The 27951-nt window shown below is 43.7% G+C and overlaps 1 protein-coding gene across 3 annotated transcripts; it reads left to right on the forward strand.

The window, feature by feature from the left end:
* The first annotated feature begins 192 nt into the window (after nucleotides 1-192).
* TP53BP1 (tumor protein p53 binding protein 1) lies at nucleotides 193-27937 on the forward strand. 3 transcript variants are annotated; one of them, XM_027745380.2, is made up of 27 exons: nucleotides 194-476; nucleotides 564-633; nucleotides 703-790; nucleotides 1026-1096; nucleotides 1720-1878; nucleotides 2354-2435; nucleotides 3316-3461; nucleotides 4299-4419; nucleotides 4746-4837; nucleotides 5871-6079; nucleotides 7131-8385; nucleotides 11866-11985; nucleotides 12616-12852; nucleotides 13867-13924; nucleotides 15139-15231; nucleotides 16369-16870; nucleotides 17850-18002; nucleotides 20866-21158; nucleotides 21482-21658; nucleotides 21849-22270; nucleotides 22401-22592; nucleotides 23077-23280; nucleotides 23833-24045; nucleotides 24652-24746; nucleotides 25728-25927; nucleotides 26716-26861; nucleotides 27597-27937. In XM_027745380.2, exons 1-27 carry the CDS (start codon nucleotides 261-263, stop codon nucleotides 27782-27784), a joined length of 5802 nt encoding a protein of 1933 aa, XP_027601181.1. In that variant the 5' UTR covers nucleotides 194-260; the 3' UTR covers nucleotides 27785-27937. The 3 variants fall into 3 exon arrangements, with proteins under 3 accessions (XP_039242399.1, XP_027601181.1, XP_039242398.1); XM_039386465.1 differs by having other exon boundaries at nucleotides 193-476; nucleotides 564-790; nucleotides 5901-6079; XM_039386464.1 differs by having other exon boundaries at nucleotides 564-790.
* Nucleotides 27938-27951: the final 14 nt, after the last annotated feature.

Below are 27951 nucleotides of genomic sequence, written 5' to 3' on the forward strand. Positions count from 1 at the left end.
GGCGCTGGCGGAGAGGCCGAGAGGGCTGCGCAGCTCCGAGCCCACCGCCGTTCCCGCTCCGCGGCCTCCGTCGGTCCCGCTGCCCGTGTCAACCCCAGCGCCGCCGCCCCTCGCGCGTTTCCCCGGTAACGGCGCGGGGCGGGCGGGTCGCGCGCGCCAATCGGCGCGCGGCAAGATGGCGGCGGCGGGAAGCGGGGCGTAGGGCCGGGCCGGGCTGGGCTCCCACGGGCTTCTGGGCTCCGCCGCCTGCGGCGCCCTGCATGGAGCGCGGCGGCGGCAGCAGCAGCGGCAGCAGCAGCAGCAGCAGCAGCAGAGGCAGCCAGCTGGACCCCGGCTTCTCGCAGCAGGACACACCCCGCCTCATCGTGGAGGACTCGCAGCCCCAGGGCGCGGGCGCGGAGGCGGACGCGGAGCAGGCCTGGTTCGGCGTGCTGGCCCGCCGGCTGCCGGCCCGGCGGAGCCCGAGCCCCGTGCTGGTGAGTGCCCGGCGCGGCGGCGGCGGCACCGCCCACCCCGGCCTACCCCGGGCCGGCTCTGACGCGGCCCTTGCCTCTGTCTTGCAGGAGATCGTCTCCGATCCGATCGGCAGCCGGGCGCCCAGGGGCGGCGGGGCGGACCGGGAGCGACCCTCAGGTAAGGGCGGGGCGCGGGGGTGCGGCGGGCCCGGGGGCCGCGGCGGCGCTGACGGCGCTCTGCTTGCAGAACCCATGGAGAGCCCGGCCCGCCTGGGCGCTGCTGGCCCGCGGGGCTGCGTCGCGGAGGAGGCTCCATCGCCCGGCAGGGAGAGCAGGTACGTTGGCGGGGCCGCGGGAGCCGCCATCCCGAGGCTCTCGGCCGCCGCCTCCGGGGCCTCTCCTGAGGACAGGCCAAAAACGCGGTCTCGGTGCAGCTGCGGCCGCGCCCGGCCCCCGCCGGGGCGTGTGGTGCGAAAGGCTGGGAGGGCCCGGTCGGTGCTCGGAACACGAGCCGCGAGAAGGCGTTCTGCAGGAACCCCTGCGCGACGTGAGCGAGTCTTTCTGTTGCAGTGTCCTTGGAAAGGCCGGGGAACGAGGTGAAGGTGATGTTGAGGACTGTGCTGCTTCGCCCTGTGCAGAAGGTAACTTCTCCATTTCAGATCTGTTCTTGAGATTTTGAATCAGATCCACCGTCTGTGCAGTTTTTCATTTGAGCTGCCTCGCTTGTCTCACCAGGAGTAGTTGTGCCAGCAGTAATGGCTTAGGAATTGGCATCTTTTTCTGGAAGTTGATATGTATGCTTTGGTGTTTGAAATAAAAAGTGTTGATCAGTGTTAACTTGGATCCTGGAGACTGGAAATGGTTTAAAAGAGGCAGGGATGCATCACAACAGCTAGGAAATGGAGCCTTATTATGAATTGGCATAATGGTTGTTGTCATCAGAGGACTTTAAGACACAGGCTGTGTGTTATGAAAATTATTTTCTCATCATGGTATGAAAACCTGCTGCAGTACCTAGTGGCATTACAAAAGATCTTGCTGATTAATACTGATTACTGAGTTAATGGCCACTGTCCCTGTTTTGTGACTGTATTTTAATTTGCACAACTGAGGTCAGAGGCCGTTAGTTTATTCAGAGTTTCAGCAATAGCCTAAATACTTTGCATGTTAGAGGGTATATCTTTTGCCCTTGTAAATGCGATAGATGGCTCTTAAAAATTTTGGGGATTTTGTATATGTATTTGTAATGGATGTTTGGTGTTAGATACAGGCACGTCACAGCTGCAGTTTGGAGCTCTGGAGCTCTCACAGAGCCAGGACTTTGAGAGCAACTTTGTGCCTAATGAAGGAGATGCTAGGCATCAGCTTCACCCTGGAGCTGCAGTCCTTTCTTCCAGACTTGTGGAGAATGAGTCTAAAGATGGTAGGTGGAAATGATTATAGGTGTCCTTTTGCTGCTCTGTAGATTCTATCTGTTCTCTTTAAATTATAAATGTTATGTTTCTTTGACAGGAAATACAGTATTAGTAGTTTTCAAAAATGAGTTCACGGATCACTGGTAGATCCGTTGCAAAGAATTTTGCCTTCTCTTTTCTAGTTAATTTGTTTTCTTGTAGTTGTGCAAGTGTTATCATTCATTCTTGCACCTCTCTTTCTCGATTTGTTTCCTGAACATTTAGACAAGCGGATATTGAATTCCCTCCCTGGTAAGAACCTCATCCTGTCTTTTTTTTTTGTCTTTTTTTTTTTTCTTGTTATCGTAGACAATGCAAGATTTTATTTTTTTTTCCTTCATATGAAGCTTGCCTTGGTATTTGTGTAAATTACAAAACTACGCTTTCTTGTTTGTAACAAGAGTAACAATTTTTTAATTTTTTTTTTAATATCTCTCTTTGTAGAACTGCATAGGGACAGCATGGAGACTGTCTCCAGCACAGAAGCACATACTGCTTTGAAAAGCCAGACAGAGAAGTCTGAAAGGTAAAACAGTCTGTCTTCTTTGTATGTCTCTTATGGGCATTCTGGAAGCTGATTTGTGTACTTTTTTTTACTAGATTTTTGGACATAGGAGAGGGTTCAGGGCAAAAGAGAAAGGTGAATGGAAAGATGAAGTACTGCTGAGACCTTTTTGCAGCAGTTCTGACTAAGGAGTGCTCTTAGTATTCCTAGCAGAGAGAAGAGGTGATGTCAACCTCCTATACACAAAGATACCAGTAGGTTTGTTTTTAAGGGAGAGTGCACTGTATAATAAAGTATACTAATAATTTTCTTAAAGTTGTATGACTGGAATATACTAGAAACGTTAATTCATTTTAAGTCACAGAAGTTGTCTTGAAATAACTTAATCACTGTAGTGTGGGCTTCGCTGCACAGGAGAAATCTGGAGGCTAAGTGTGTGTATTCCAGGATGATTTTTGAGTATTTGCTACTGTAAGCTTTATAGTTTAAATTATTTTTAAGTGTGAAACTTCAGTTTGTTGAATACTTTTTATCTGGCATAAAGTTTATATAATATTTATCTTGTATTATCATATTCTGCCACAAAATAACCTTAAAAAGGAGGTGAAAAAAAATTCCTAGAATCCACATTGAATAGAAGTCAGTAGAACAATCTTCTTTCCATTTAAGCATCAGTGAGGTTGGTAGAAAACTTAAAAAATAATTGTAAAAGTAAAACTCATCAAAGATGAAAATGTTATTTTGTCAGGAGAGGTCGGTCATCCTTCTTCTCTTCTTTTTTTTCCTGTGTTATACGCAAGTGAATACCTTTCACCTGTTCTGATAGGTTTTCTTTGCAGTGTTGTAGTCCTACTTAATACTTTGATTTTCTTAGGTCAGTGACTGTGTCTTGCCTTTCTAGAACTCTTCAGGAAGCAGAAGAGGATATCAGGAGGAAAACACCTCTCAGTGACCCCAGTAAAACTGAGAAATCCCTTAATTCTGGTCATGAGGAGTCAGATATTTTGTCAACTCAGGAAGAGATGTTTCCTGAGAATAATGCAGCAGGTAACATTAGACAAGCAGAGCCAAAATATCCATCCCAGGGATAGTTGTAAGCATCATACCTACTTGATCTTTATAGGCGTGTAGTGTTTTAGGGTGTAGAGTGCTGTATTTTTCACGTAATTTCTGTTAAAATTGAGAACACTTTGGAAATGAAAGGCCCCAATCTCTTTCACTATATCATGGAGCAATGTCTAAATGTCACTTCCTGTTAGAACAGTTACACTGGCTTGTTAAGTACATATAATTTCCTTTCTTTCTGTGCCCCTTGAAGAACAAAACCCAAGCCTGCCTTTTACCCTCTTCTGAAACTGGCAGTAATAATGCTCACCCTTGGTAGTGACACACCATGTAAAGTGTGGGTGAGTAGTCTAGGCAAATTTGTGTCCAGTGATGTCTATATCAGTGTGACCTTGTGCATGAACCCTCTGTATCCAGAAGGTTCAATAACAGCCTTCTCCTCACACTGAGTCAATGTGGTCAATGCAAGATGTCTTTTCTTACTAGAACCTTGCATGTATTTGCATTCTAGTGCTGGATCAAATGTGCTGATATTGGGGCCATTGGCGATTTTTTTTTTAAATTTCCAGGGGAGGAAGACTTGTACAGTCTAAAATCTATTCAAATTTTATCTTTTTCATCTGAACTGTATTGTCCTTACATTTCACATACTGAACTTCCATGTGCAGTCCTTCACGAACTCTGTGAAGATCAGCTCGTCCTTGCCTATCTGAAAAATAACTGTGCAATAGTGTGAATTTAATTCCTCAGAATTTTCTGATCGCCTTGGTTATTGGCCATATTTCTAACTTTATTTCCTTTTGTTTGAAATCACTGCAGGGAGTGGCTGTCCAATAACCGGGGTGGAAGAGGGAAGTTCTCTGGTGTGTACCCCTGCCCGCAGTCTGCAAGTCCTGCATCTCTCTGGACAGGCAGTCCTTGTACAGGAGGGTCATTCCATGTAAGCAAAAAATCCCCAAACTATTGCAATAACTTTATTGCAGTAGTGCATTTCCATCACTCTCTTCTTTATTCAAGGATTTGTGCTTGAATCAGTATGTTAATTTTGCACCATGAGGGGAGCATGGCTTTATTTTGCGATGAAGTGAACTAATGGTGCCCATGTGGTCCATTGACCATTGCTGGTCTTATGCTAGTGAACACCTGGCACTGCTTTCATGAGAAGAGTCCTACTGTGACAAACTGGAGCTTGTTAAGGGGAGAACTTAATGCATTGTTTAGTGAGGTATGGTCTTCATTTCCATATTCCCTTTTCTTGGTCTGCAGTTTCTCTTCAGGCCTAGTTATTCCGCCTCCTGTTGCTTTTGGACCCAGTACTCTTGTCCCCAGCAGTCCTACTGAACAAGAGCAAGGAAAAGGTAAAATGTTGTGCATACTGTCTGTGGTTTGTGTTTCAGTGCTCTATGGTTTAGTCTGAGCTTGTAGCCTTTTCAAAACTTGCTAAAATTATATTTAAGGAGTAAAGCAGGATTGAGAACACTGAGGGGGGTAGATGAAGGGAGATCTGTATCTGTGACTGTTGTCTATAATTCTTTATATTCTCTCTCTGTCGATACATCCTGCATCGCTATCATAATAAAATTAGTACTTTTGGCTAGCTCCCCTTCACTTGAAAGATGGGAAATACTTTGTATGGGATGCACATTGCTGCTTGCAATTGTCCTCCTTTCTTAGGGACTAGCAATTCTTGCTATAGGCAGATACTCGTATTAAGTCTATACTGTTAGGGCAATGGGAAGGACAGATAAGGACTGCATCATAACAGTTATTTTACCTTAACATAGATGACTTGCACAATATTTTAAAAAGCTTTCATATGCTGTATGTGTGCATTCTAGAACCTCATGTCAAAAGATTGTTCCATATGTTCCATATGATACATTGGTTCTTAAAAATTTTCTCTAAGCACCCATTCACCATCAGGGAAAAGATATCTGCATATCCCTGATATGCAGACTTTTAGTATGATACAAAACCAACTATTCCTTTCTGTGAGATTCCTGTCACAGAATGTGACATATTGTTAGCATGGATATTTTGTTAGCTGGGGTCTGAATTTAGTTGGATTTTAATAAAGATAGCAAAAGGAAAAAAATCCTCAAGAAAATGCTTTTTATAAATTTCAGATACCTTTTTAAGTTGTATAAGTTCTAGACATGTAGCAAAATAGTCATATGAATTTGTAAGAAAACACTTGCTTCTCCCCTTTGAATGTAAGGATATGGATGTTTTTGTTGATCTTTTTTTTCCCCTCCAGAAGGAGTTTCCCTGGAGAGAAGATTCTACAAAGTTAAATATGCCACTGAAGATGAATCTTTTAATAGCATGTTGGAAACTTTAGGAACAATGCAAGAATTTGGTTGTAATATCTCTTCTGCTCTTTCAAACTAGATGAACAGATGGATATATCTGTCCCTGCAGAAGGAAGAGAACTGATGCAAAGGCAGAGAGGAGATAGGCTGGTGGAGATGGCCATCCCATGTATCCCTCCAAGACCGCTTGTCCAGCCACAGGCTTCAACTCCAGTGTCCCAGAGCGCACCAGCCTTCTTTCCTGAGTCTGGATCTGTGCCTATACCATCACAACCAGAGTTTTCTCATGTAAGGCTTCACGTAGATCTCTTTTCTGAGGTGTTGATATGGCTGATGCAGAAAGTTTGTTTGAGTCAACTTTTGCTTCTGTGTTGAGCTTCCCTACTAAGCTGGTTCTCATGAACTTCCCTGTTCCCACCAGTCACGGTTATATATTGATTGTAGCAGTTTTACCTGCAGAGAAAATGCAGAACAGCTTAAGAGGGCATAGTGACTTACTGAACATAAAAGTTGTTATCTTAGACTATGCTAGAAACCTTTTTTGTTGCTTTTTTTTCCTTCTAAAGGAGGAAGGCTGCTCCTTTCTTATGCTGAACTTGGCATCCTGCATCTCAAACTGCATCATAAATTAGACTTTTATCAGGCTAGACCTTAGCATTGTTTGTCGTGGAGAAAGGGAAGCTCTTTTATAATAAAGCATTTCTATTCTCCTACAAGGATAGAATTCATTTAGTGCATTTTTCATGTTGCTTATTCTTATTATCTGTTGTTTCCTTTGTGCTTTTTGATTCTGGAAATTATAACTGTTCAAAGGGATTTAGCAGGCAGTTGCTGGGTTTATAGCTTAATATTACGAGTTTCATCAACTTAAGACAGAAAATAAAGGTTGTGCTAGAAACTTCACTGGTTGAAGCAGAGTTTTTCCTTAGCTGAAAACAGTGTTCATGTTAATAGACGTAGCAGAGAATATTTCCAGAACCCTTAGCTGTTTGACTAGAAATAGCTACTAATCTGCCATACTTGCCCTGTCTTTTGTGATTTGGTAGTGAGAAGTATACCAAAGATTATGTCTGACTTTGCCACAGACATACTAAATAGTAATGTGTGGTGATAATTTTTCTCAGCAAAAACAGGGCAATCGTGACTTGTAAATTGGTGAAAAAAAAGTTTTGTATTTTCGTTTGGTTGGTTGGTTTTGGTTTTGTTGGTTGATGTTTTATCTGTAGTTTTGTGCTGAGCTTGCTCTGCCCCATAGTCCAATGTAATGTCTTAGGAATAATAAATAAACAGTCCTACTTGCGGTGCCCTAATACTCCATATCCCACTTCTTTCATTTTAGGATATCTTTGTTCCAACTCAGAGCCCAGAGAAGAAGCATGAAGGAGAAGAAAAAACTGCTGCTTTAACCCCTTTATGCTTACCAGGAGATCTCTCTGGACCCACAGGTGCTTTGTCAAAGATATCTACAGGTGACTCTGCATCAAAGCCTTCTGAGTCCTGTAAGCTGATGCTTTCTGCAAGTGTATGTAGCCAGCCCACGAATACAGACATCAGTTCAGGTTCTCTGAACACAGGCCAAGACAGTGAAACCACACAGGTAGAGAGGATTTCTGAATTCAAGGCCTCAGACTTGAGACTCTGTTCTGTGGAGAATAACAAAATAAAACTGAAAGTGAATGCAGGTGATCAAGCACTCTCTGAAAACTGTGAAAAAGCCAAAACGGAGGACGTATGGGCTGCAGGAGTGCCTGTAGGGCAGTTTGTTAGTGGAGGTGTTGCAGGAGATGGGTCATTAACCCCTGCAGCTCATCGGGAGATCGAGTGTGTTTCTGGAAATCAGGCTGCTGCAGATCAGTCTGGTCTGCCTGAGATTTTGTCAGATGCTCAGGGTAGAGAAGTACAGTCTGAGGTTTTTCCATTGGAAGAGACTTATGAACCTGAGGCAGTTCCTGAGACGCAATGTGAAGAACAAGAAGAAAAAATGCAAGTAAAGGAGAAACAAGTAAATGAAGATGGGTCTCTTGTTAATATGACACTTTCTCAGAGGTTTATTCTTGAAAGGCAAGTACAATGTCATGAAGATATGGAAGTGGAATTTGCTGATGATTCTTGTAAAAAGAGAAAAAAATTGTTTGAGCAGGCCCAGGACTTGGAAGAGATTGGACCAGAAAGTCAGGGAAAAAAATCTTCGAAAGGTTGTACTTTTGACACTGGCGAGGCAAAGAACCTGGATAAACTGTCCTCTAAGGCTGTTGCAGAAAACATACCAAAGCTCAATAAAGTTTTAGCTGAGCCTTCTGTGGGAGAGTTACTGGAGCCACACAACAATTTGTGTCCTAAGATAAAGAGTGATGTTCAATCGGAAGTGGCGTTGTGTGCCAAAAAACATCCAGGCTGTTCAGAATTGGGACAGATAATGATAATAAGCAATCAGCCACCACTTCAAGAGAGAGGGATTGAAACACAGGTGGTTCAGCACGAGAATCAGGTGCCAAAGAGTAAGGAGGATACTGTTATGATGAGGAATCTGGAGCAAGAAGAGCAGATGCAGCCAGAGAAGAAGAAAACTGCTAAATCCCCCAGTCCTTCCAGTGGTAAGTGAATTTAGGTTAGTAGTTCACAGGTGTGTATTTTGAATAATGTGAGGGACAGCTGTATACAATTCTCAGTGTTTTCAGGGAGCACTGGATGCAAGTCGAACAGTCTCTCTTAAGAGCAGCACTACAAGTTACTGTGTTATATGCAGAATGTGGCCTTATTGTTTTCACCTGTGCCACACTAGAGCAGGGCAAGAGTGATAAGGTAACTCTTGTTCCTAAGGCTTGTAACTGTTTTACGGTAGAAACACAGAGGAGCTTTAAGAACTCAGAATGTTGCGATCTTGGAAATGTTCAGGGATTTTTGTAACTTCTCCCCCACTCAAGAAGCAGCAACGGCAGTGTCCTTGAAAGGAATAACGGGGTGGGTAATCAGTACTTTCCTTCTTGTGGGTCTCCTTACCTTTTTTTTTTTCATTCTCAGAGGAGAATTTTCTTTATGGGGGTATACAGAGCAACTCTGGGCTAGAAACTAATAGAGCAAATTTATCTTCACTCGCATGCAAGATGTGGCTCAGCAGGAGTTATGATTCATTGAAATCCCTTTAACTGATGTATGTAGTTATACGAGACATGTGGGATGCTATGCCTGTGTTTTGTGAAGCTTTTGTCTCTTAACTGGCTTCATTTTAAAACACAGTTCTGTAGTCCTTAAGTGAGAATGAACGAAGAACAAGGGAACTTGATTTTAGTGTCAGAAAATGTATTTCCTCTCTAGGAAGTCTGCTAGGGAAGAGGAAAGATTGTAGGACCTCAAATGTTACTTAGTGTTAAGTTAAATGATGAAGTTTTAGCTACAATATTCTTAATTTATTATATTAATTTTATTATTATTTTTAATTTCCTTTAACTGAAAGAAGAAAAAAGCTTTATTATAGAAAATCTATATATGCAATTTAAACACATCACAATTGGCTGCATTTACTTTTCAAAGAAAACTGTAAGCCACTGTTTGGAGAAAATGAACTCAAATTAATGCTGGTGGTTGTGTTTTGTGCTTTTTTATTACACTAAAGGACCGATCAGTGTTAAGAGAGAGTTCAGTTTTTGAAATGTTCTGCCTGCTGCCTTCAGACTGATGCAGCATGATGGAAAAGTATGTAGAGTGATATTTGTTCTCTTATCATCACTCAGTCCTTAAGGCATGAAGACCTGCTGAGCATCCCTCTACTCTTAAAGCAGCTTCATTCTCATAATAATTAATTTCATAGTAAGTATTTTAGGAGTCTAATCCCTTATTGACAGATTATGAAGCATAAATCAGTAAGCACAAACTTTGGGTGAAGGCTTCTTGGGGATAGGCTTTGTCCCTTCATCCAGGTCACTGATGAATGAGTCAAACGGGACTGGACCCTGCACCGACCCCTGGGGACACCCTGGCTGCAGGCCTCCAACTAATCCGTGCTGCTGATCACAGCCCTCTGAGCTCTTCCAGTCAGCCAGTTCTCAGTCTGCCTTGCTGTCCATTCATCCAACCCACACTTCCTGAGCTTACCTATGAGGATGTTCCAGGAGACAGTGTCAAAAACCTTGCTGAAGTCAATATAGATACCATGCACTGCTCTCTCCTCATCTGCCCAGCCAGTCATTCCATCACCAAAGGCTACTGTTGCCTAGCACTGCCAGATTGGTCAAGCCCCTTGGTCAAGCCATGCTGACTACTCCTGATAACCTTCTCCTCCACGTGCCTGGAGGTGACACCCAGGACGAGTTCTTCCATCATCTTGGTGGTGGGAAGGTGGAGGATGGAGGTGAAATGGACTGGCCTGTAGTTCTCTGGGTCCTCCTTGCCCTTTTTGAAGACTGGAGTGACATTGGCTTTCTTTCAGTCCTCAGGCACCTCATCTGTTCTCCATGACCTTTCAAAGATGATGGAGAGTGGCTTAGCAGTAACATCTGCCAGCTCCCTCAGCACTCGTAGGTGCATCTTATCAGGGCTCATGGATTTGTGGGTATCAAATTTGTTCAAATGATCTCTAACTTTGTCCTCCTTGATCAAGGGAAAGTCTTCCTTTCTCTAGACTTTCTTGCCTCCATGGTCTGGGTTTCCTGGGGGCTGGCCTTAGTAGTAAAGATGAAGTAAAGCAAGTATTCAGTAACTCCATCTTCATCACCACAGCACCCACCACATTCAGCAGCAGGCCCACCTTTTCCTTAGGCTTCCTTTAGCTACTGATGTTCTTGAAGAAACCCTTCTTCTTGTCTTTGACATTCCTTGCCAGATTTAATTCCAAATCAACAGGTCGATGGTCTTAAGAACATTAGAAAAGTTTATTTCTGTTAATAAACTGTTTTCATTGACGTGACAGTTGAGCCAGTTATGCGAAAGCATTTAAGCTTTGAGGCATTCATGTTTTCTTCAGATCTTGTGAAAGCTTGTTTGTGTTCTCTCCAGAGGAATCCATTGATTTAGTAATTAGGTTCTCTCTTATTAAAATGCAGGTGATCACTTCATAAATTCTTTTGATCATTTGTCACTAGCCCACCAAATGTGGATTTATAGGCTAGAAGGGACTGTGGTAGCTAGATCAATTAATATTCAGTGGGGTTTGTAAATACTTCAGTTTTTAAGTAAAACACTTTTTAAATGGAGGTCTACTCTAGGCCTTGATGTGACATGCATTCATAAGCTGTTTGTGAGGAATGGTGGTTGGCTTTCCAATGTGTGAGTACCATTGCACTACGAGGTACCTACCCACTGCAAAAATACTCTGAAGTTCTTGGGTTATCTTCAGGATGTTGCAGTTGCTGCACCATATCTTTAAAGCTTGTGGTATACAGGCTGGTGATGGTTTTCAGAGTTTTCAAAGAGATGATAGATAACTTTTTGCTGATATGGCATTTTTTTGTGAGAGGATTATGAAAATTACTTCTGTATGATGTTGAAAGTTTACAAATAAATGGCATGGGATGAGGTAAAAGGAAGGAGCATTTTACTAGGTTTTTGATTTATTTAAATATTTTGATTTATTTAAATCCTGCAAGATCCACACATCCACCAAGGTGTGGTTTCTCTGATGGGATAGGCCATCTGAGCCATCATTCTGTGTAAATTTTAGGTTATCAATTCAGGCATCACATAGCTCTGCCAATTCGTTTCTGTCCTAACCTTCATTTCTGTTTTGGCCTCATCTCCCTTTTCTGTGGAAAATCTTGAGCATTTCTTAAGCAAACCTGCATTCTGTAAAAGTCCTATTCATGTCAGGATATTTAGTTTCCCTTTTATCTAGCACCTGGGAACATCTGCATCAAGTCGAGCACAGCCCAGATTTTCACTGAGACAGATTTTCCACACAAAATGTGAGGAAGATCAGTTAGAGCAGCTGTCCTGAAACCAGTAACTGCTCAGGGGAGTTTTGTACAGCACCAGTGTTACACTTTTTTCCCTGTTTTCACAGCACAGTGAGCCTGTGCTTTTGGTATTTGAACTAAAGTACTCCCCTGAAATTACTAATCCTTGTGCTCTGTATCTTTTAGGAACCACGTTTCATCTTAATTTGCTGAAGGAGGGTGACATCATTCAGCCCTTGACCAGCATAACACCACCTCTTACTGGCCACCTTAAAATGGGACCCAGAAGACACAGCACACCAATTGGTGAGTTCGACCTGAATGGCTCTGTTCTGCAGTGAAAGCCTGGAAGCTTTTGATTCTTTCTGCATAATCTGATAGGATAACTCAAACCTACCTTGGCAAAAACCATTGCTGCATTGCTGTTCTGTGGGGAGGGCTCATCCCTTCCCCACAGTTTCCTTGCCATGTTTTCTCCTGGATCTCTAGTGAAGGTGTTTGCTCCCTGAGTACAGGGCAGTATGGAGCACATCTTCCTTCCACTCACTGCATTCTGCATACGACTCCATTAAAAAATGTGAAAGAACCTTCTGAGTGGTGAAAGAACTTAGACTAAAAGAAGATTGCACCCAGTATTCATGATCTTTTATCAGGACTTTCTCTGCTAAGCTCACAAAAAACATCCTGCTAGTGCTGGATGAAAGGAAATGTATTCTGCTTGGGTAATGATAAAGTATTCTGTCACAAGCTAAAGATACCTATGCTACAGACTTTTCATGCTTCATATCTAGAAAGGAATTTCCACTATTGTACCATTTCATTACTAATAGCACATGCAGTGAAGCGTCTTCAAATAAGAACTAGGACCTGAACCCCAGCAGTGTGAATGACAGTAGCTACTTCTTGTTTTTCTTGTTTTTATATTCCTGTTTTCAGTGGATGGTAGTTGCCCAGACAGCACTATAGCAACCAGTGATGTTACAGCAGAGAGCACAATGGGGACCGACAATGTCACTGTGGAAAGTGCAGTGGTGTCAGCAGATGTGTCAGAAGTGTGTGAGACGGGAGAGTTGGGTGCGGTTCCTGAGTCGGATGCAAAACTTTCTCTGCGAATGAACCTTGTTACCCCTGTGAACAACGGGAGCGAGGAGTCCTTGCCATTCAGTTTGGAAAGTAAGAGGACGAAACCTGAAATGTAGAGGTCCTGCTGGATCTCAACCCTAACTCAAAACCTCTCTTTGGCGTTCCCTGAGACAGTCTCTGAGTCTCTGTAATTTTTCTCATTTTTCTTTTTGGGCAGTGTCACTTAAATTTGTTTTTCTGTTTCTGCAATGCTCTAAGCAAGGATGGAGTTGAGAGGAGAGGCCTCTGTTGTGAGGAAAGGTATTTCCAGAAGACTAAAAATTGTGATATATAGTGGCAACGTCACTGGACAGGAAGTGGAGTTTGATTGTATTGGGAGGGAAAAGATTTTATTTTTATATATATATAATCACAGAATGGTTTGGGTCAGAAGGGACCTTTGAGACCATCTAGTCTTAACCTCCTTGCCATCGGCGGGGACACCTTCCACTAGCCCAGGTTGCTCTAAGACCCATCCAGCCTGACCTTGAACACTTCTAGGGATGGGGCAGCCACAGTTTCTCTGGGCAACCTCTGCCAGGGCCTCATCACCCTCACAAGGAAGAATTCCTTTCTAGCACCTAATCTGAATCTCTTGCCTTTTAGTTTAAAACTGTTTCCCCTTGTCCTATCACTATCTGCCTGTGTAAAAAGTCTCTCTCCCTCTTTTTTATAAGCCCCCTTTTAAGTACTGAAAGGCTGCAATGAGTTTCCCCAAACCCTTCTCTTCTCCAGACTGAACAATCCCTGCTCTCTCAGCCTGTCTCTGTAGGTGACTCTGAGGTGCTCGAGCCCTCTGATTACCTTTGTGGCCTCCTTGGACCTGTCCATAATCTAGACGAAAAAAGAAGTTTGACAGTATTTTAGTCAGAACAGTGACATTCAGTCTAATAGTCTAAAACTTGTAGAAACTCTGGTCTGTTCTGAGAAGTCGGATGGGGAAGCCTGGGCGCCCTTTGTCCAGTGTTACTCTGCCTCTCTTCACTGAATGTGGGGAGCTGGAAAGGGGCAGAAGAGTCTTTTTGGATGACACCAAAATTGTCTTTACCTTCCCTCTTGTTTCAGAGCCCATAGCCAGTGACAGGAAAGATGGATCCTCTGCTGCTGCTAGGACTGCTGCCAGGTAACTGGGCTTCTTGCTGTGTAGAGTTAATACAAAGGTCTGGGTAGATCCTGTTTCCACACATTACCAGCAGGAGGGAAAAAAAAATCAGGAGATGCAGAAGCAAGGAACGCTGTTAGCGGTAGCCATGACATGAACTCTTTAGCTCTTGCAGCAGGTTTTAATTACATAGGCAAGGTGGGAACCCCACCTACTTGTTCATTACAGGCTTTTTGCTTCCTAATAATGTCAGCATTTTGCCTCCTTGTGATTGTAGTCAGCCAGAAATTCATATCTTGTGCAGTCCGGAATGCAAGTCTGCCTTATCCACCTCCTAAATTGCAAATATATGGTTTTCTACTTTCTTGTCTTGTGCAATTTTCTGCAAAGAATCTCTGAAGAGTATTATCTCTCTAAAGAGTATTATCTTTTTGATGTGAAGCTGATAAACACATAATCAGTTCATGGATATATAGAAATCACAATTTAACACGTTGACCAAAACATAAGTTTACTCCCTTGGTCTTTTGATTTGTATATATCTGTCTTATCTCACATTTAATGCCTAGCATTGCTTTATTTTAGCTTTTGGGAGGTATCATTTGTAAGTACTAATAGGAATCTGACTAGGAAGACAGTTACCTGTGGTCACCTGAGTGAAGCATAGTGATTTGAAGTAGTGAGAAAACTTCTGAATAAACTCAGTACCTCTTGTCACAGGGTTGTATGCTGGATGGTAATTATGCCTCAATGCTGAGGATGAGTGGTAGTCATTTCTCACTGGTTGAGGATGGGTTGCCTTTGTAGGTATAGGTTGAACATGAACTCTCAAAGTCTGCTTTCATTCGCAGTATTTTTGTGATGCCATGAAATTCCTAAAAAAGTAAGCCATAAATGGTCTAACTGTGTCCCCTTGTGGGACACAGAGGAAGTAGATGCTGAAACTCCACATGGTGCTGCAGTTTTCCACGGTTCTACGCTTCCTGGAATTGTTACAGCTCTTGGCTGTTAGGGTGTCTGCAGAAATGACAGAAATGCTTATGCAATTGCAGCTTGTTTCTTGACCTTTGAAACAGACCATGTCACTTATTCTGTGTCTGTGTAGGTCAACAAGCTCAATACAACAGTTGCTGCTTTCCCAAGGGGCTAGAGAATTCTTGTTTTGCTGAGTAAGGGATTTTCTCGCTCCCTGATGCTTTTTTGTTTGTTTGTTTGTTTGAAATCTGCACTGCTAGCTCCCAGAAAGCATCATCTGTGTTTAGTCGTGTCTGTGAAGTTCGTCGGGAGGATGAGGCCAGAGGTCATGGTCTTTCCACCTCTCCATATAGGTAACTCCTCACAGTCTTTGCCTGCCAGTCCTGGGTGGATTTATATGCACATGTGCATTTTCTGCATCAAAGAAATTGCACTAAGTCATTGTCTTTGGGTGACTCAGAAGGTTGGGGACAAGGGGGTAAGTATACTAAATACTGTATGTTTGTATCTCACATGGTAAGCAGACATACCTTTCGACTGAGCAGCAATGTGATTCCAGACAACTTATATGCTTTGGTAAAACCTGGGGTTTGAGAGAATTGAGGTTATACTTAAGACTGTTTAAATACCTTTTCTTTCTCCTCTTCCAAGATTTTCTGACCAATTTTGTTTGTTATTGTTTCTGCTATTGTCTCCCTTCCAAGTCAATCAACTTTTGCTGTCTCTGCTTTGAGAAAGACTGTACAGCTGCATATGTTAGCGTGACAGGGTTGCTTCCTAGAGGATAGAAATCTGCTTCTTCAGTGTTTTCCGTTCTGTCTTTTGATGGGGCAGTAAGGTCTTGGTCTATGTAGAAAGAATAACCTGTGTTTCAAGAGTATTGAACGGTTGTACTAAAGACCAAAATGAATAGGGAGTTGCGGTGCTGGGTGAGGTACAGACAGAAGAGAAGACAGACACTCACTCCTCAAAGTACCCAAGGAAAGCCAAATATGTACTTCTAGTAGGGCTCAGTATAGAGTCCCATATAGTACCTAGTAACACTTTTGGCAGAGTAGACAAATTTTAATGAAAACTTTAGACAGCAGTTGTGTTTATGCTGCTGGGTCTTCTTGCTAGATGTGATTACCAGTTTCCAACCAATCAAGTGCTGGAGCAGCCTGTAGTAACTTCAAGATGGCATGCTTCTGGAAGCAAGTTGCATAGTTGGTGCCTGACGTGTGGAGTGTAGATTGCTATATTAGTATTTGAAAAAGCACCTGGTCCTGTACAGTGTCAACCATACTTTTTGCTACCATGTGTGTCACTTGAGAAGTATTGAAAGGGCTTTTTTATAATTTGAGACTCACTGAGTTCTGTGCAATCGTAAGTTGCAATAAAATGACTGCCAGGGTGGGGTTTTTTTAATATTACTTTCACTTGAGTGGCAGCATATTGGTTGTCTTGTTTTCTTAATCAGTAATTTTGATCTGTGTGTTACTGGTTTGTAGGGGAAATCTGTTCATGTTTCCTAGCACAGAAGAAGATGCTGAATTACATACAAATCCCCATGATTGGCAGTACCAGCAACACAAGGCAGATGACAGTGGTGGACAGATCCTAATTCCTCAGAGGACTCAGCAGGACTGCTGTCAACAATCTTCTGGTGCAGAGGATGGAGAGTCTGTGGAGACTGATGTCATGAGCACTCAGGCAGAAGAAGGGAGAAGAATGCAGAGGAAACAAAGTAAGGCTGTTAAAACTGATCAAAGTCAAGAGAGGTGGCAAAACACCAAGAATAAAGGGATCCAGACTACAGCAGACTGTCTTTTTACCCTAACAACTGTTACAACTTCAACACAAACATCAGATGAAATCTCTAAACAGGTGGAAATGGGAACCAGTATGTCTGGGCAGAGGCCTGGGCGACGAGATGTGAATGTCCAAACTGACAAGAGTGGGGAAAAGCTTGTGAACGCCTCTGGAGACAACACGGACCCTTTGCACAGTCAGGTGGGATGAAGGCTGCCTGTATTTAGTTTTACTGCTTTAGGACACTAAAGTATCTGATACTTCAGCCAGTAAATTCATTCTCTGTTGGAAAAAAACAAAGGACCACTTTAAAATGTTAATGTTACAAGCTTTCCTGAATCAACTGTACACAACTGCTAAGGTAGCAGTGCTCCCTGGGCAGCATAAGTTTGGGAACTTATTGTCTCCATATTTATTTTCTGGAAAAGTGTGACAGGTTTGATTGGTTGGTTTGTTGGTTTTGTTTGGGGTTCAGTTTTTTGGGTTGCAGATATAGTTAACACTGTAAAAAGTTCTTCACTTTTTGTTAGCTGGAGATGGGAGTTGCATGAAATTTTGAATGGTTGGTTTGGTGCCTTCTGTTTTGCTCCAACCAACTTCTGACAGCTTGTTCTAATGACATTCCATCTAATGTCAAGGGGACACCTCCTCCACAAAAACATTCTAACAAGATGACTAACTTTGAATTAGTATTTCAGAAAGTATTGCAGACTCAAGAAAGAACAGTGCTTTGCTGTTACAGTTTGTATATTTTCTTGTGAACGGAAAGACTAGAAAAATGATTTTTTTTCTAAACTTGATTTAAGAATAGTGCATCCTGTGGGAAATAGGAGATTAAGAGGGCTATAAAAATGCAGTGCAACACTGATGTGATATGTCTAAGAGTTCATTGAATGAAAGAGTATGAGAAGTCATGCTAAACAAGTTTGCTGTTTCCTTCTTGGACTGCTGTGATTTCCCTTCCTCTACTTGTCAGCAAGTCAGCAAAATGTGTTCAGTTCTCCTTTGTTTGGAGTCTCTTGTGTTGTTGCCTCTAATTTGTAACAAGATGCTGCAAGATTCCCTACCCCAGTAGTTAAACGTGGTATGAAGAAACTGTGCTGCAGAGATAGCTCTATCCAGAAATCATTTGCTTTTTGTTGAGATCTGTTTTGGTTTCACTGTGTCCTCTTTATTACAGGGAGAGGAGGAGTTTAACCTTCTTCACCCACCCAAGGGTCAGGTTCACCGTCGCCACGTGCGAACCATTCGAGAAGTGCGTACCGTGGTCACACGTGTTATAACAGATGTTTACTACGTCAATGGTGCAGAGGTGGAACGAAAAATCGTTGAGGTAAGTTCCTGGTTTTGGGACTAAATGGAATGATATGTTGGCTGAAAAACAGAAGTAATTAAAATGAGAATGTATTATGGCTGCAGAAAATGAGTTGAATGAACAAGTCTGCGTGCTGTGATGACAGAGCTTTCTTCATGAGCAAACATGCAGACCGTTTAGTGCGTGGCAAAAGCTGTGTATTTGATGGTGGTGTATTTCATGCCTGCTACTGTGTTCTGAAGACACACTGATTTTTCTTCCCAAAGAATTGAACAAAAGATGTGCATCCAACTGTTTTAGAAGTCTTGGAGTTTTGTCAGAATAGAGATATTTCAGAATGGGCAAAAATTCTGTTAGTAAGCAAAAATCACTTCTGCCTGTAAAATTGAACTGTGTAAGATAGTTTATCCTGTCTTGCAGCTCAGTGTTATTTTCAACTGCAGTCTTTGGCATCCTGTGAGCCAGATTCTATAAGAGGTCTACCAAAATCAACTTAAAATTAAGAAATAAGCTAGCCTATATTTAGTACACTTGTGTTGTAGTATGTCCATTCATTAGTCAGAAAGTCTTTAGGGAATCGCAAAAGATAGCTGAAAAATGCTGATTTGATGGGTACAGTAATCACATCAGCCTGCTAGGAATAAAATGTTACTGCTATTCTGCTATACCATAAGTCTTGTGTAGTCACAATGAGTAATGACACAAAAGGATAAATTAGTTCAGTGCAAAGCTTATACTTTTACACCTCATACTATGCATGAAATTGCTTATCGTAACATTAAAATGGAGAATTAAGTTTCCTGAAATGTGCTTATGTAGGTTATGTAATCACAATGATATATCCATTTCCGTTTTATCTACCACCATTTGATATCACTATTTTGTACATACGTATTTTGAATGCATAAAGCTTAAATGGCTCCAAATGACAAGCTGTTGAAAATGATCTTGGATTTCAGTAAAGCTTTTGATACTGTCTCTCACAGGATCCTTCTGGACTAAGTGTCCAACCCACAGCTGGATAAACACATCAGGCGGCGGGTGAGCAATTGGCTCACGAGTCAAGCACAAAGGGTAATAGTGACTGGGGTGACATGAGACTGGTGACCTGTCGCTAGTGGGGTTCCGCAGGCCTCCATCTTGGGCCCTGTGCTCTCCAACATCTTCATAAATGACTTGGACGCAGGACTGGAAGGGACACTGAGCAAGTCGGCAGATGACATAAAACTGGGAGAAGCTGTTCACTCCCTCGAGGTCAGAGAGGTGCTGCAGAGAGACCTCAACAGGTCAGAGGGCTGGGCAATCACCAACCATGGGAAGTTCAACAAGGGGAAGTGCCGGATTCTTCCCCTGGGATGGGGCAACCCCGGATGTATGGACAGAATGGGGAATGAGATCCTGGAAAGCAGTGCCAGGAAAGGGACCTGGGGGTCCTGGTCGGTGGTCAGTTGGCCCTGAGTCAGCAGTGCCCTGGCAGCCAGGAGGACCAACCCTGCCTGGAGGGGCATCAGGCCCAGCATCGCCAGCTGGGCCAGGGAGGGGATTGTCCCGCTCTGCTCTGCCCTGGGGCGGCCTCACCTGCAACATTGGGGCAGTTTGGGGGGACACAATGGAAGGGAGAGATTGAGCCATTAGAGAGTGTCCAAAGGAGGGAACAAAGATGGGGAAGGGCCTTGAAGGGAAGCCGTGTGAGGACACTGAGGGCACTTGGTGTGTTCAGCTGGTGAAGAGGAGACTGAGGGGAGACCTCACTGCAGTTACAACTTCCTTGTGAGAGGAGGAGGAGGGGCAGGCACTGATCTCTTCTCTCTGGTGACCAGTGACAGGTTGGATATTAGAAAGAGGTTTTCCACCCAGAGGGTGGTTGGGCACTGAACAGGCTCTCCAGGGCAGTGGTCACAGCACCGAGGCTGACAGAGCTCAAGAAGTGTTTGGATGATACTTTCGGGCACGTGGTGTGTAACTCTTGGGGATGATCTTGTGTTGTGCCAGGAGTTGGACTTGATGGTCCTTGTGGGTCCCTTCCAACTTGGCATATTCTGTGATTCTATGAGCAACCAAAGGCTTCTAGTGTCTCGTGTATTTGTTGCACTCTCGCAGTCTGGAAGTGTGGGAATTATTCAATGCCAGACCAGTCTGTTCTGCAGTTAAGGAAACTTTCCTATCTTGACTATCCAGGAGCCACTCTGGCAGTCACAACTGCACTGCTGAGCTGGAACTGAGGCCCCTTTGCCGTGGCAGCTCCCATGAGCCAACAGGGACCTTGCTTGACTCCCTGAACACCCCATACTCACACAGTCAAACAGGTTTCCTCACCAGCTCAACCCCACGTTTCCCATGGCAGCGTCTCATACATCTAGGTCCTTAAAATAATTTAATCTTGGTGCAATAACTAAATAACAAAATAACAGCTTAAGCTGGTGCTTCTGAGGAGGAATCCTGAACAAAGGAACCCCTGGGCTTTTGTACCCTCATGGTCCAAGGTGGGAAAGTCTCAGAGTCATTGGCCCCTGCTGTGTCTGCAAGTGTCCAGGCCCCTGTGCCCTTAGTTATGCAGTTCATGGCCTCTTGCCTGAGGCTCTCACCGCCTTGAGTTTAACCTGCGGCTCAACTGCAGCTGCACCCTGAGCTATGAGCTACCAACACTGAATGTATTCCTGAACAACACTGTTGGCTGAATTCTTAATGTGACCTCTTGATAAAGAGCAGCTGCAGGCCTGTAGTGAGAGATGCACTACCATGGATCAGTCCGGAATCAAGTCTACGTGGTTGTCCTCAGCTTCATGAATGTGGTCTCAACTTGTCTGCGCTTTGGACCGGTGGTGGTAGCTTCCATCTAGCATGCTCGTCACTTTTGACGAACCTTTTTGTTCCTTTCAAGGAAACTGAGGAGCCTGTAGTGGAGTGCCAGGAATGTGAGACTGATGTATCCTCCTCCTGTAGAACTGCAGTGGGCTCGTCACTGACCTCAGGGGATCTTGGTGATGTCAGTTCCTTCTCATCTAAGGCCTCAAGTCTCCACCAAACATCCAGTGGAGCAAGCAGTGGTCACTCTGCCACACACGGCAGCAGCAGCTTAGGACGAGGAACTGGAACTGTCAAAGGGAAAGCGTGTGGGACAGAAACTGGAGAATTTGCTTTACCCACTGGCAGAGGCATCTTAGGAAAATTAAGGTATGTGCAGAGTCTTAGGAAAAGAAGAACAGATAGTTTGCAGAAGTGGGCTTGTGAGTGTGAAGCAGGGTAGACCTAAATCAAAAGCTTTATGGGAAAGATCTGGCTTGATGAGCAGAAATAAGGAGATAGTATTTACTTTCACATCTGTTCTTCCTAAAGGAGTAGTTTGCTTCCTTGTGAGGCATTGCTTTGCCTAAGCTCTTGCCAGTTTAGCAGCAATGAGGCAAACTTCTGGATATGTTGAGAGATGATTGAGAACAGGGGAGGATCCTGATGAGCTAGCTTCTCGTTTCAGAACAGTTACCTCATAAATTCTCTAGCCCTAGGAAAGGAGCTGGGCAGCCTGCATCTCCACTCAGAGTTAGCCAGATGGGAGCACCGCCTTGTGAGGAAGAGGAGGACTCTATGACTGGCAGTCGTCAGTGTGGCAGGGCACCCGTGACACCTCGTGGACGAGGAAGAAGAGGCCGCCCACCATCTCGAACAACAGGAACAAGGTACTCTGGAAAAAGGAGGCTGTAACTTATTGCCAAGAAGGAGAATGGGGAGCTCCTGTCTTAATGAGACAGAGGAAAAGGAGTTAGTTTTTAGTGATACCATGTAGCAGCTGCAAGCATGTCACCCAACTATTCTGTAGGTAGTAACTTTTTTCAGATCTTTCTGGGAACGCTTTTCTCTTTTCTGCAGAGATTTAGCTGGACTGCCAGGTGTGGAGGATGTTTCAACTATGGCATCACCTGAGAAGAAATCACTTACGCATTCAGTTCGCCTGCCAGGTGGAGGGGAGAAATCTGACACTTCTGGCTTCTGTGCATTACGTCGAAGTGACTCTCCAGAAATCCCATTACAAGCGATGACTGGTCCTTTGGACTGTGCAGACTCATCCTCTGAGAGCAGCTTTGTGGGCCTCAGGGTTGTAGCGAAGTGGTCCTCAAATGGGTACTTTTATTCTGGGAGGATTACCCAAGATGTTGGGGCTGGAAAGTACAAGCTGCTCTTTGATGATGGACATGAATGTGATGTGCTAGGAAGAGATATTTTACTCTGTGATCCTATTCCACGGGAGACAGAGGTGACTGCACTCTCCGAGGATGAGTACTTCAGTGCAGGTAAGAGCAGTTCTTGAGTTTTATCCTTGGTTTTCTGAGTCACTGAATGCAATTGAAAACGAATGCTTTTCCAGGAGGATGAGAAGCCTGGGTATGGTTGGTTAACAGGTGTTATTTGTTGTCATGTCAGGTGTAGTGAAGCAACACCGGAAGGTGTCCGGAGAGCTATACTACTGCATTGAAAAGGAAGGCCAGAGGAAGTGGTACAAACGAAGGGCTGTTATCCTGTCTCTGGAACAAGGAAATAAGCTCCGTGAGCAATTTGGGCTAGGTCCTTATGAACCAGTCACCCCTCTGACCAAAGCAGCTGACATCAGTCTTGGTAAGGGGAGGTGCTGTTGAACTGCTGGCTGTGCTCTTCTGTGCTTTGTGCCTTTGAGATAATTTCAGTACCTGATCTGAATTACCAATGTTTAAATATTCCTGGGTATTCAGTAATGCTTTTGGTACTTCATAGTGGGATCTTTGAGATCCTTTTATTGTTCAGGGTCAGAGACTTAGTGGTATTGACTGGCTTGTGGAAAGCACCCTGCTTCTAAGACAGTGATGCTTGCCATACTTATGTACACTTGGTGGATGGCTGCTCTGATACAAGCTCTCCAGCAGTGCCAGGAGGAAGAGAGACCGGGCTTGAGAAGAAAGATACACAAGCGAGATACCTTTTTTCTTGCTTTCTTCTGTCTGAGGGCGGTGGCACGTACCTTCTAGGTACTATTGCGTTCAGCCACCTCTGTATAGGTAGGTAGGGTGAAAGCTCATGAAGTTTGGTGGCAGCCTGTGACTAATCTCTGCATACTGTATTGCAGATAATCTGGTGGAGGGGAAGAGGAAGAGACGTAGTAACTTTGGTTCTCCCAGCACTTCCAGCAGCAGCACAACTCCCACTCGTAAAGGGCAGGAGAGCCCACGCATCCCACCGGGCACACTGTCTGGGAAAAGGAAACTAGTTGCATCTGAAGATGAGCGATCCCCAGCTAAACGTGGCCGCAAGTCAGCAACAATAAAGCCTGGTGAGAACCTTATTTTCTGCTCTTAAACCTGCATTAATTTATTTTTTGTCACCCTGATATTTTTGTAATTGATCTTTCCACTTCTCATAAGCAAAAAGTAGGTGAGAATGCTTGTTTGCCCTCCATTCTCCCTGGATGCATTCAGCCAGAGGTGTATTTAGCATAGTCTGAGTACTTACCTGCCATCTTTTCAGTTCTGCCTTTTAGAAATGTTCTGACTTTACTGTTGTGATTTGTCTCCCTCCTTTCTTATCTCTTTAATCAGTCCCAAAATGCCTAGCTGTTAAAGGAATCAGTGTTCACAGCAGTCAGTGTTGTTTCAGGATGTTGATAAGACTGGCAAACATTGTCCCATTAGTCATTCAGGTTTTGATTTGAGGATTCTTTGCAACCAGAAGGGTAAGATATCCCTACCTATTCCAGTGTAATCCTAGCCCAGTCCTGCCTGTCTCCTCCAGTAAAATATCTGAGTTGAACATATCTGCCAGGTGAGATATCTTACCCGGGGTCTTTGTGCAGAATCTGACTTTGAAGACTTCTGTCTCTCTGCAGGGGCTGTGAGAGCTGGAGAGTTTGTAAGCACCTGTGAAGGTGTAGGTGCTGTAGGTCCCCCAGTACTGGAGGACCATCACGGACCCTTGCCCCTCGATAAGACCCTCTTTTTGGGCTATGCCTTTCTTCTCACCATGGCAACACCAAGTGACAAATTGGTCGGTCACCAGAAGCTATCAGATGGTCCCACAGGGAGCAGCGAGGAGGAAGAAGGTGAGGCAAATCTTACCTGTTGCATTTTCAAGTGAAATGCTGTGGCTTTAGGAAAAATGCCTGATACTGTCTGATCAGACATTTGTGTAAGTGCTTGTTTACCCTTTTGCTCTTTAATCCTTTGTAGAAAGGACCCAAGACTTGGTCTCTGTTTTAGGTCTTTGGCCTAAGATGTGGCAAACCTCAGTGGTGATCATGGGGCTGTTCAGCAAGCTAAGAAAGGTGTGAAAATTAGTGAGATCAGGGGTGTCAGAATAGTATAGTGTAAGAAGGAAGGTTTTGAGAGCTAAGGGATAGTGCTGAGAAACACAGAACTTGAAAGCATGTATGGGTTGCTCCAGTTTGCCTTTGCTAGTGTTATGTTCCATGCAGTGAACTGCAACATGAAAAAAGTCACAAGGTGCTCACCTGGCCAGTGCTGCTGTACTACCCTTTCTTTTGCCTCCTTTTTTTTTTTTTTTTTTTTGGACTCTTCCAAGGGTTTTCTCTAGATATTGTTGGGAGAAAGGCTGGGGTCCCTTACTGGAATCAATGAGGACTCTGTAGACTGAGGTGTGGGAATATAAGCAGATAGATTATAGTCAAAAACTGAACTTTCTGCTGTAGAATTTTTAGACATGACTCCATACGACAAACATTACATAGCACAACAGCTGCAAGCGGGAGCTGGCTATATCCTGGAAGACTTCAATGAAACCCAGGTAATGGTTCACTTACTAATCTAGAATAACAGTCACAGAATAGTTGAGATTGGAAGGAATTTCTATAGCTTATCTTGTCCAACCTCTCTGCTGAAAGCAGGATCAAATAGAGCAGATCACTTAGGTCCTTGTCCAGTTGTGTTTTGAGTATCCTCAAGGATGGAAACACCACAGCCTCTCTGGCACCTTAATCCTGTGTTTGATCACCCCCAATTTAAAAAAAATTAGAGGAAATTCTATTTAATTTTTTATTTCACTTTGTAACTGTTGCCTCTCGTCCTTTGAGTGGATAAATTGAGAATAGTCTGGCTCCATCTTTAGTACGCCCTCTTGTCAGTCATGAATGTGCATTAATAAGACCACTCAACCCTTCCCTTCTTGAGCTTTAACAAGTTCAGCTCTCTCAGCCTCTTCTTGTGTGTCAGGTGTTCCAATGCCCAGACCTCTAAGTGGTCTTTGGCTGAGCCTGCTCCAGCATGTCTGGTGTTTTCGGTGTACTGCAGAACCTAGGAGTGGGTGCAGATGTGGTCTCACCACAGGTTTGTGCTTCAGAACACTTAGAGGTAGAGCTCTTCACTTACCAGATCTCCTTGGACAACTAATTTAATTTAGTGTTGCTTTTACTTAAATGTAGAGTGTTTTAATAAAGAGGGTAAATTGTTCTTGGAGCGTCTTGCCTGAGGAAGCAGTCTTCTCTAGTGACTTACTGAGTATCAAACTAATAAATAACTGATCTCATCTGGAAGAGGGTTATGATGCAAAAACTATTAGGCAGAGTTTTTCTCTGTGAACTGCAGAGCTTGGAATAGGTCATTATTAAACAGATTCCGAAATCAATAGTACCTTTATCTAATTCATCTTTCACGTAACAAGGCTATGAAAATCAGGGTTTCAGTTGTTTTCTTCTTTAAAGTGTTTAGCAGCAGGATAATTTCTGGGTTTTTTTGCAAGCGTTGTCTCCTCTTTTTATCTCCCTTGAAGTGTAATGCAGCATATCAGTGTCTTTTAATTGCGGACCAGCATTGTCGAACTCGGAAATATTTGCTGTGCCTTGCCAGCGGGATCCCTTGTGTCTCTCATATCTGGGTCCATGATAGCTGTCATGCTAATGAGCTTCAGAATTATCGGAATTACCTTTTACCAGCTGGATATAGCCTCCAGGAGCAAAAATTGGTAGAATGGTAAGTGCCAAATAACCATGATCTGAGTCCACAGAATCTCCAAGAGAACTGTTACGTTTGGGAGGCTCTCGAGTATCTACAGGTACTGAAGGTGACCCTAGTACTGCTCCTCATATTTTTCCTTCCATATAGGAACAGCACTTCCACCTCTTTCTTTGGATTTACTGTGACCTCTAGTGCCAAATACATATGGGTGCTATATACACAAAAAAGACAGTCTTCTGGGAAGTAAGAAAGGAGTCAGTCTTCTCATGAGGAAGACAGAACTCAGGAAAGGCTTCCCAAACATGTGGCTAACTTCTCTAATTGCTCAGAAATGGATAAAGGAGAGCAATACTCATTTTTTTCCTTGGTACGTTTTGAAGCTAGCTTCTGCATTTTCTGTGGAGGCTAATCCAGTAGGTCTGTTCTGAGATAATAGTTGCCGGGTCAGACTCCTCAGACAAGTTGAGGGGCAGACAAAAGTTTGTAAATTGCTGTAGGCTTTTGGGCAGGAGACTGATGTCTTCCTGCTCAGACCTGTCGAAGTGGAAGCATTTTGGATTTGTACAAGACAGGTGGTTCTGGATTAAGAAAGAGCCTAGCCTAACTTCAGATTTAGGCTGCTACAAACACACCCCACCGTTATTGTCTAGCTCTGTTTTACTCTCTATAAACAGGATAATCCATTCAGGAGGGGTAGTAAAAGAGCGGGTCATTGTACACAAAATATTCAAAGAACTAATATGGGAGCCAATCGGGTGACTAGACTACTAGGTATTCTTAGTAGTCTGCATTTCTCTTTACAGGCAGCCACGAGAAAACCTGTTTCATGACCTAAAGGTTCTCCTGGTGTCAGACCAGCAACAGAGCTTCCTGGATCTGTGGTCTGAAATTCTCATGACAGGGGGAGCAGCATCTGTTAAACAGCATTACTCAAATGCTCACAACAAAGGTACTCATTGGCTAGTTTCTCAGGGAACCCTATGCTAGTGGTCTCTAGTATGGTTTAAAACCATTTAGAATGGCTTACAAGATTGTCTGTAAGCAGAAAGGAAGGCAAAGTGCAAGATATTAGCTCTCTACTTGAATGTAATCTTTATATAGATTACATCTGGGAGACCTGTCTTTGCAGAGAAGATGCTGCAGCAATTCGGAACACAAGCTGTCAGCTTCCAGCCTATGTTGAAAGGGGAAAATAGGCAAGAGTTCCTCCTGGACCTTTTGTGGGCCTCTCAAATTGTACTTCCTTGTCCTTTTCAACTCAGCTGTATCTCCCTCTCCATACGGGATGTAGGTTTTAGTATGCCCAGCCTGAGGTCAGGACTCAGTGTCCTGCCTGTAATGTTGGTTACTGGTTTTCTCTTACCTGGACTAAAAGGAGTATTTTACTTGCAAGGTGCGGGGTTGCTGTATTAACATGTATGAAGAGAATTCACTGCCTAGGAATGAAAAGACACGTAAGAGAGATTCACAGTGGTAAAACACGTGGATCTGCCAGGTTGGACGGCTCTTGGAGCAATTTGGTCTCTTGGAAGGTGTCCCTGCCTGTGGCAGGAGGGTGGAATGAGATGAGCTTTAATGTCCCTCTCAACTCAAATCATTTAGGATTCAGTGATTCTATGATCTGCTGCTACAGAGCAGATCCTCTTTCTTCACCTGACAGATGCCTGTCTTTCCTCCTGTGCAGATATTGCTTTGGGTGTTTATGATGTGGTGGTGACTGACTTGTCCTGCCCAGCTGGTGTCTTGAAGTGTGCAGAAGCTTTACAGCTGCCTGTTGTCTCGCAAGAGTGGGTGATCCAGAGCCTTATTGCCGGGGAGAGAGTAGGCTACAAGCAGCATCCAAAATATAAACATGACTATGTCCCCCACTAAATGAAAACTTTGCCCTGCTGCCTCAACTGTTGTTCAGACTGTGTTTTAATCGGATTTCAAATATTTGTGAAATGGGCAGTATGCATGGATTATTGTATATAGTTTTATCTGCTGGACTTTTATGATTAAATAAATGTTCAATTTCTTGTGGTATCTGCTGGGACTCC

Source organism: Pipra filicauda, unplaced genomic scaffold (assembly GCF_003945595.2).
Source record: "Pipra filicauda isolate LSUMZ 115617 unplaced genomic scaffold, ASM394559v2 scaffold486_size446389_pilon, whole genome shotgun sequence".
Taxonomy (NCBI): domain Eukaryota; kingdom Metazoa; phylum Chordata; class Aves; order Passeriformes; family Pipridae; genus Pipra; species Pipra filicauda.